General features: G+C 42.8%; 2 protein-coding genes and 1 pseudogene across 2 annotated transcripts in view; 1 reads left to right on the top strand and 2 right to left on the bottom strand.

Moving 5' to 3' along the window:
* LOC102239933 (cytochrome b-c1 complex subunit 2, mitochondrial) overlaps positions 1–3,635 on the top strand; it is a gene marked incomplete at its 5' end in the record, with an annotated part of 36,579 nt that extends 32,944 nt beyond the window's left edge. The window contains 2 exons of the mRNA XM_005873349.2: positions 2,016–2,169; positions 3,369–3,635. Of these exons, the coding sequence (XP_005873411.2) occupies positions 2,016–2,169; positions 3,369–3,452 (238 nt within the window). The remainder of the gene's footprint in view (positions 1–2,015; positions 2,170–3,368) is intronic.
* A 99-nt stretch (positions 3,636–3,734) lies between these two features.
* On the bottom strand, positions 3,735–5,412 carry LOC102240550 (annotated as a pseudogene).
* Positions 5,413–5,639: 227 nt separating this feature from the next.
* PDZD9 (PDZ domain containing 9) overlaps positions 5,640–9,149 on the bottom strand; it is an 18,952-nt gene continuing 15,442 nt past the window's right edge. The window contains exons 3-4 of the mRNA XM_005873350.2: positions 8,266–8,455; positions 5,640–6,043 (exon numbers count right to left, since the gene is read on the bottom strand). Of these exons, the coding sequence (XP_005873412.2) occupies positions 5,656–6,043; positions 8,266–8,455 (578 nt within the window). The 3' untranslated portion in view covers positions 5,640–5,655. The remainder of the gene's footprint in view (positions 6,044–8,265; positions 8,456–9,149) is intronic.

Raw genomic sequence — 9,149 nt, forward strand, 5'->3', positions numbered from 1 at the left:
GCGGATGGAAATAGCTACATTTTCCATGTGTATGACCCGGCAACAAAAAGTGTACACCTATGGATGAGGACAGTGGGGGGCGGTAAGGGCAGAGGGTAGGGTGGGAACTGGGTGGAGGGGAGCTATGGGGGGGAAAAAGAGGAACAACTGTAATAATCTGAACAAAAAAGATTTATTTAAAAAAAAAAAGAAAGTCAATCAAGCAGATCAATATTTGGTGTATGGCACTATTATCTTGCACAAAAGTATCAGATGGTATAAAAAAGTTGGTTTCTTTTTGATAAATTGTACCTTTTTCAATGCGTTTAAAATTTATTTCTGTAAAGTTTTTTTTTTAATGAGGTACAAAAATTTGGTGCTCAAAATTGCTAGAGAATGGATTACATAAAATTCAACTTAGTGCAGCACACAACCTAGCACCTCTTCCATTATATCTAGAAGAGCTCCAAATAAAGATCTGCCATTCAGATTGTCAGGAAAATTAAAAGATCATGTTTTATAAAAAATAGTAACCAGCGATAAAAAAAAAAAATCTCACTAGGGCATGTTCTTCTAAGGGAAAGCATAGTGAAACACAATAAGAATGTGAATCTTGTTGAGTACCATTGCATGTAAATACATATTATACAATATATCGCACTCAAAAAATATTTTTAAAATAAAATATATAACATACGACAAAGTACATTTAAGCTTTTTTAGATGCTTTCATTTAATATTCACCTTGAAATAGCTGGTCAGCAGGGTGCAAAGTGTTGCCACGCGAGAAGTAGGACAGTGAATTACAAGCCAGGGGAAAGTACCTGATTGGTCACTTCTGTTCCCGTTCATATTATTACTTTTGTCATACTGAACACACTAAGAAATTGCCTTTCGAGTAAGTGTAGCAGTTTTTATAAGGTATGGCAACACGTAGAAAATGGAATTTTGGGTTATTAATGTCAAGAATGTTTTCTGCCCTGGCTGGCTTGGCTCAGTGGATAGAGCATCAGCCTGCAGACTGAGCGGTCCCAGGTTTAATTCCGGTCAAGGGCACGTGCCCGGCTGGGACGTGCAGGAGGCAGCCAATCAGTGATTCTCTCTCAGCATTGATGTTTCTATCTCGCACTCCCTGAAATCAATAAAAATTATTTAAAAAATAATGTTTGTTTTCTGCCATCTAGATAGAATTGTAACTTGTTCCTATAGGTTTCTTAATCTTTCTGTAGTGAGAGAGAAAGTAAGATATCATTGCTGAAGGGCCAAACTAATAATCTCTTGGTAAAGTTTATTGCAAGTATAATCTCTCTTTTAATTAAGCTGACAATTTGATAAAATTGCATATCATTGTAATTATGTTTAAATGGAAGTCTTGGTACAGCATGCCAAAAGAGGATAGTTTATTTGAGAGTTATATAACTCAGGTGCCTTATTGAACACCAGTTTCTTTCTGGGAGAATTATGAATTGGATTTTGTTTTACTTCAAATGGATGCTTTTGTGCCCGCATTGAACCTGCTGGGATTGGTAAGACCTATACTGTCCTTACCCACCTGCCTCTCCATTACTTCCTGCCCTCAATGAGACAAATCCCAGGACAGAAATGGGGCTGGGATTAGGGAGATAGCTACAGAATTAGCACACAACATTCTGCTTAGAGGACAGTGCCTTAAGAGCCCCCCTATATTTTTCTTTCATAGAAATGCCTAAAATTATTACCAAAAAAGTATCAAGAGTTACTTTACTAATCAGAACTTTAAAATAGTTTTAATTAGATCTAAGTTCTAGTCCCAAGTCAAAAGGCAATCTGTTAGGTTTTTCATATAATCTTGTATTGACAACTTTCTAAATGATAATGTAAATAATAAAGTAGTTGGTGGGCTGAAGAAATAGAAGGGAAATCTTTAGCACTAGTAAGATTTCAAAGCTGTTAATTTGCATATTTACCAAAACATATTTGAGAGTTTGGGAACATTTTTATAAAATCGCCTTTCTCTGTACAACTGGCTTCTGAATTAAACACCTTTAATTGGACAGGAACAAGCTGAAAGCTGGATACCTAATGTCAGTGGAGTCTTCGGAAGGTTTCCTGGATGAGATCGGGTCTCAGGCTCTCGTCGCTGGCTCCTACGTGCCACCACCCACCGTCCTTCAGCAGATCGACTCAGTAACGGACGCTGATGTCATAAATGTAAGCAAATGAAAACTTACAGTTTAACATGAGATATGACCTTCATGATCCCCTTTCAGAAGGCATGCTTAAGCTTCCTTGGGCTGCTGTTTGGTGCCTTTCTACCTGGTGTGGAGGCAGGAGGACTCATTACCATCAGATCTGCAAATAGCTTCCTTGTCAGCTCGGGATTTATGTTTCTTCCTCATTTAACTAAATTACCGTTAGGTTAAACCATTTTAAATTGTTAGAGGTCAAGAAAAATCAAATATTGGCAATTTTATGATTCAAACTAATAGTCAAGTTTGGTATTTTTTCTTTTCACTCCCAAGAAGTAAACTCTGTCCTGCCAACCCTTCCTGACCCAGCATCTCGACATTTTCTTTGTCCTCACAGTCTGAGGCATTCTCCTGCTCTGGCTATGTCTTTTTTCACATATTGTTATTTCTTACAAGATGAGTTGTTTTGAGGGCAAGGATTATGTCTTCTAGCTTCTCTTTGAAATTCCTACTATGCCTAACAAGTACGTGATCTACAGAATAAATCCAAAGGCAGTAGGTTTTTCCAGTCATTTCTGTATTAAAAATAAGAATGTCAGCTGCCCTTCCATTGTAGAGGTCTGAACCTTCTCCTCAACGACAGGTCTACCGTGGGGATAGTTAAGGTAGTGACCCGGACATGATTTCACTTGGCCCCAAAGTCTGTTACCTACTCTTCCAAATGTCTGTCCTCAATTGCCGCCACCACCATCCTTTGAAAAAAAGGTGGCCTGAGATCATGTGGGGCTGATACTCGTGGTATTACACTTAACCTAACAACCACCAACTTGAAGTCGTGGTATAAAGAATACTAAAATTTGACTTCTAAGTTAATCAGTGTATTTTTATTAACTCAGGCCATTTGCCATTGTGATACAGAAACAGGAAAAGCACAGCCCCGCCCAAGGCCTCCTCTGCCCTATTTTGCAAAGTCGGTGAGGCTTTCCTTATCCCCTCTTTACCAGCTGCCCGCACATCGAGAGTCACACAGCTGAGCTTTTCCTCAAATTAAAACCGTGCCAGCCCCCTCCTGTAGTTCAGTTTCACTAGCGGCGGTGGCAGATGGTTGACTTAAGAGTGTCCTGTGCATAAGCTCTTGAAGGAACAGAATAAATATGTTTTAAGTACTGGATAGTGCATGTTCTTATTTTAACTTTCTGTCTTTTGTTTGTTTACTTAAAGGCTGCAAAGAAGTTTGTTTCTGGCCAGAAGTCAATGGCAACAAGTGGAAATTTGGGGCATACACCTTTTGTTGATGAGCTGTAAACCTGAAACACATTGTAAGAAAGAGCTGGACATTTTCTCAACCGAGAGCAGCAAACACATGGAAGGTCCACATCTATAATGTAACATTGTCTTGATTTTCAATGAGGTGAAAAATCTTAAAAAGTATAAATGCAGGTAATTGTTCCCTGCTTACCTAAAGTCAATAAAACATTCTAAGTGTTTCTTGGCGTTTTTCCTAATCAGTTAATCAACAAGTTTTTATTTTCTGCAGACATGGTTTGGTTTGGTTTGGTTTTTGTTTTTCTTCCTTTTTTTTCCTTCTAATTAAGAGTCCCTTCCTGGTCCTGCTTGCATGAGTGGCTGTGACCAGGTGGAAAAGGGGAGGGGAACCAGGCAGCGTGGGGAGGGATTATCTTCACAGCCTTCCATTTGTACACAGAACTACAGACATGCACAGAGTCACTGTTGCGGTTGGAAGTTGGCAGCATGGGGAAGGGGAGGAACCGGTTGCAGGTAGGGGTGTCATTTAAAAACACAGGCCGTCTCCAAAACTGGGCTGGGGGGACGTGGTCTGTTCAACCCAAGGGAATCAGAAGATCAAAAGCGGTTTGGGAAGGCCAGATGGTCAGGCATGGAGGGAGGAAGGAGGCTCAGGGGGTGGGGGCCTGTTGAGCAGTTGGGTGAAGGGATAGTCCTCCCTGTGCTGGGATTCCCCCAGCCCTCAAGTCTGGCAGGAGAGGGACAGCCTGCAACCCCCCACAGGCAGGGTGCTGGAGGGGGCTCAGAAGGCTTGCCCTCCAGGGAGAGGACAGCGCTGCCCCCAGCTTCCCTGCCAGAGGGCAGCGTCCTTGACCTCGGAGCAGCTTGCTTGTAATTCATGCTTGATCCTGTAAGCTGCTTCTTGGTGGCGTCCTTGGAGCTGGCATAGCTCATTTTGCTCTTAAGGGGTGCAGACTCAGGGCCCAGAGATAAGCCCAGGTCCCCTTGCTCTCCTCAGTCTCATAGGTTGCGTTAGGCAGGGCGCAGCGTCCCGCAGCATCTTGACGAAGGGGGCAGAGGGGTCCTCTCCTGTCTGGCCCACAGCACCCACCAGAACCTCCTCGCCCTCTTCCCGGATGATGTTCTTGCCTTCACTGGGGCAGGAGAGCACCGCCTTCCTGCGCTTCACCTCCTCACACACCTTCATGTCACTGAACACTGATGACTCCCTCAGCGACAGCCACACAGAGGCCCTGATGCTGCCGGGCCGCTGAACTGCAGGCATGTTTTAGATGCTGTGAAGGACAATGGGATAGAATAGCACGAGAAAGGATTACAACCAAGCTGAGTGGCTGTCAGTAAATACTTCCAGCCTAGTATTGGTGGCTTTTTAAAAGATAAACGCCATTAAAAATCTCTCCTTTTGGATAAGAACAATTAAATGGGCTGGGTTTTACCCTCTTTTTTGCCTATTTGCAATAGAGTTATTTCTCTTTTTTTTCTCTCCTTTTTTTTTTAAGAGAAGAGAAGGAGAGAGAAACGATTGGCTGCCTCCTGCACCTCCCCTACTGGGGATCAGCCCACAACCCAGGCACGTGCCCTGACCAGGAATCAACCAGCAACCTTTCAGTGCCGGGGACAACACCCAGCCAACTGGGCCAGAGCACACAGAGTTATTTCTGAAATACAAATTCCCCACCAGTTGTGTGCTGTGTTCCCACTGCTGCCTTTTATGTCTGCCTTACCTTCACTATGCAGAGCTTTACTTTCCCTCATTAACTACCAACCCAACATTCAAAGTACAAGTAGGGCAGAAAAGGGGGAAAAAATTCTAATATGAACAACTAGCCAAAAAAAAAGTCTATTTTTCCTATTAAGTAGGGCACTTTAAGTTTATAAAACAAGAGAAACTAAACATCTAAATCACAATGTGGTACTTACCTTAAAAAGTGAAATTCTCTGCTGTGTTTACACTTTCTGATATCAAGCTGTTCATTTTCTAAAAGATGAGACATTCTTTTCAGAAAGGAGGATCTTACTGATCTGAGTGATGCTATTTTGAGAATAAAATTTGTGAGACCTGTTGTGGCACCAAGAAAGACTTGGCTATCACGTTGAAGCAGGCGTAAAGGCTTCACAACAGTTGCAAAAGAATTGGTAAGTGTGCACATATTCCTGTGAGTACAGCAAAGCTGTGCATGGCAATGCACGAAAGCGGGGGAGTTTCCAGAGAAATGCTCTATGATCACAGATTTGCAAACTACTAACCAACTTGTGGTGCAGGTTGACCCTTGCCCTTTTCAACTTGGGCATAGTCTTCCAGCCAGAATGCGTCTGAGGCTGAGGAGGAGGAGGAGCTGTCCTTGTCTTGCTTCACCATTGTCCAGTAAGGGGAAGGGGCTCTCACTTCTTCCCTGTGATCTCCGTGAACCATGACGTCACAGGTAATGTCTGTTCCTACGCTGATCATCTGATTATTCTTTTTGTATTCATGCCATTCTCTGGAGATCGACATGGGTCTCCTTGCAGGGTGATGCCCAGTGGACCATGGGGATTTATAATACTTAAGTTTTTTATCTAAAACAACATCTTCCTTGTCATCACTGCTTGTGAAAGAGTTGCCTTGTGCCTGCTCAGTTTTCTTCGTTGTGCTGGAAATAAAAGAATAGTGAATGAATTTTTTTTTTTTTAATCCTCACCCGAGGATATTTTTTCCATTGATTTCTTTTACAGAAAGTGGGAGAGAGGGAGGGAAAGAGAAGGAGAGAAACATCGATGTGAATGAGACACATCAATTGGTTGTTTCCCGCACGTGCCCGGACTGGGACCAGGAATCAAACCCTCAGCCCTTCAGTGTGGGGATTTTAGCCTCATACTTAAGTTGTGCTATTCTGTGTTTATCTTTGCTTTGCTTTTGAACAGTGAATCTGTCATCCTTAGATTTCAGTATTCTGAATCTCAAACTCTATAATTAATGCTTAGTTAGAGCATAGTAGTTGTATGAGCAAATAGTTTAGAGCCCAGGCTTAAGTAACACTCCCCAGTACAAGGCCCGCCAGCTCTATCTGGCTGCTAAATTTAAACTGATTAAACATGAGTAAAATTTACAGCTCCTCATTTACAAATCCTCACATTTCAAGTGCTTAATAGCCGCATGTGGCTGCTGGCTGCTACATGGAACACCACAGCTACAGCACCCAGCCAGATTTCTTTGAAGGTGCAGGGCTGCGGCAACAAGGGTTCAGGAAACCTGTCAGAACTTAGTAAGGACCACTCCTGCATCAGCCCTGAGCTTCTCGTGTTCTACCGAACTTCTCACATATCTGGTCCTCAGAGAGTCCCTGGTACTCCTGTGCTAACACATGAACAAACTCTCAGATTAAGTGATTTGCCAGAGTTTCAAGGCTGGGTTTCCATTTCCATTCACTGAATAACTGGGCTCTCAATCACTTAAAAGTCCTGTGGTAAGTTTAGCATAACAAGATAGACCTGTCCCTGCCTTCATGGAGTTTGCATTCCCCCAGGGCAACACAGTAAGCAATTGGTTATAAGGATTATTTCATTGAAATTGGGATCAATGCTGAGGAGAGACACGGTACTAAGAGACCATATCACAGGGTCCTAAGCTTGTTGCAGACAAAGGCTCTGCAGCAAAGAGCAACAAGGTAAAAGAGCTGAGAGCCGAGTGGACTACAGGGGAGGAGAGCAGCACAGTGAGGCTGGAGTGGTACTGGAGCATTTATCCTAAGAACAAAGGAAGGTCTTAAAGATTTTAAGGCATGTCACAATTCGATATGCATTGTAAAAGGATCATTCTGTGTAGAGAATAGGGAACAAGAGTAGATGCAGGGAGACAAAATAGTGGCTTTGACTGGGGTGGTGGTAGTAGCCAGAGAGAAGTGGACAAATGTGGGCGATAACTGACAAGTCTTAGTGATTACTGGGGGAGGGGAAGACAAGGGAGAGAGAGAAATCAAGTACAGCCCCGAAATTTCTGACTTGTTCAACTAGGCAGACATAGTAATAGAAACCAAAAGGATCAAGGAGATTGCCCAGCAGGTTGAGAGGAGAGAGCCAAATATTACACCTTGAGGAACTCCAAGGCTGGGTAAAAGGGGACCAAGAGAAAGTGACCAGAGGTCATAGGAGAATCAGGGGAGTGGGTATCAGAAACCAGGGGCAGGTGATGTTTCAACACGAGTGAGGTTGGGAGGTTGTAAAGTGTCTAATGCTCAGAAGCCAAGCAAAGTAAGATGAGAGGAGCCCACTAGAATCTGATGTGAAAGCTGGGGGGAGCGGGGGAAGGAGACTGGGAAAGGCCTCGGGCAAATGATGGGAGCAAGCCCAGACTAATGCAGGCAGAGGAGTGCCCTGCCTGGTACAGCTCTTTCAACAAGTTTGGAGTTAGGGACAGGGCAGTGGCCAGAGTGGGCAGAGAGAGGACAGTGGAGTTAAGGTGGGGTTTACTGAGATGACAAAAGCTTAAAAATGCTTAAATGTTATTGGGAAGGATCCAGAGAGCAGCTGGATATGCAGGAAACAAATGGAATGGGATTCCCAGCACCTTTAAAGGCTGACTGAAAAGGCGGACACGTGGTGTGGGCATTTGTAGGCAGAGTTCCCATTGGATGGTTTAGTCTTTTTTATTAACTCCAGGTTCAAGGCTCTTGTCTCTCTCTTTCTTCCTGATGCCTGTTCCTGCAGATCGTTCTTTCCATAAGGATTTAGACACCTGGGACATCGTTCTAGCAGGGTCACCAATTCCTCCTACCATGGCCCACGCAATAATTTCACATTAAACCAAGACCCTGGGCTTCATGGACCTTGGAGAATTATGTAGTATAACAAAGATTTCCAAAAATGAACTACTTACCATGTTACTGGGAATTTGGTCTCGGGGATTAAATCATATATGTCTTGCCATTCTTGGGGTATGTCAATAAATTCTCGGTAAACCTCGATTTGCAGCACTGTTCCTGTGGTGATGCATTGCAAAAGCTTTAAAAATTCCCGAAGAGTATATCCTAACACATTGGCCTGGCCAACACTAATCAGAACATCACCTAAAGAGGGGGGGAAATTAGCAGTGAAATTAATGGTTGAAAGGAAATATTCCATTTCTGTCTTTATTGTGAAGTGTTTCCTTTTATGGGTTCATATTGCTGGTTCATTTTTGAACCAAAACCAAGCTTCAGTCTTTATTTATTTTTTATTTTGTTTTGTTGTTAATCCTCACCCAAGGATATTTTTTTCCATTGATTTTTAGAGACTGGAAGGAAAAGAAAGAAAGAGAGAGAGAGAGAAATATCAATGTGAGAGAAATATATTGGTTGCCTATAGTCCACACCCCAACTAGAGCCAGGGACAAAGCCCACAACTTGGGCATGTGCCCTGACTGGGAATTGAACCGGGGGCCTTTTGGTGCGTGGGACAATGCTCAACCAACTGATCCATAATGGCCAGGGCAGACCAGTCTTTATTTAATAAAAGCGACCACCTCAGTGACATAAGTGTCCTTTGCATAATAACAAATGCATGCATGATGTTCCTTACAGCAGTGCAATGGCAGGTAATATGTTTTCACAGCATTTCTGACAGAAGCTACACCATATATAATTGAAGCATCCTTTAGGATTCTAAAAATGTGTTTCAAATAAAATGAATGGCTATTACTCATTTTTTTATAGATATATTTTTTATTGCCCTAGCTGGTTTGGCTCAGTAGATAGACTGTCGGCCTGCGGACTGAAGGGTCCT

The sequence above is a fragment of the Myotis brandtii genome, unplaced genomic scaffold (assembly GCF_000412655.1).
Source record: "Myotis brandtii unplaced genomic scaffold, ASM41265v1 scaffold407, whole genome shotgun sequence".
Classification (NCBI taxonomy): Eukaryota; Metazoa; Chordata; class Mammalia; order Chiroptera; family Vespertilionidae; genus Myotis; species Myotis brandtii.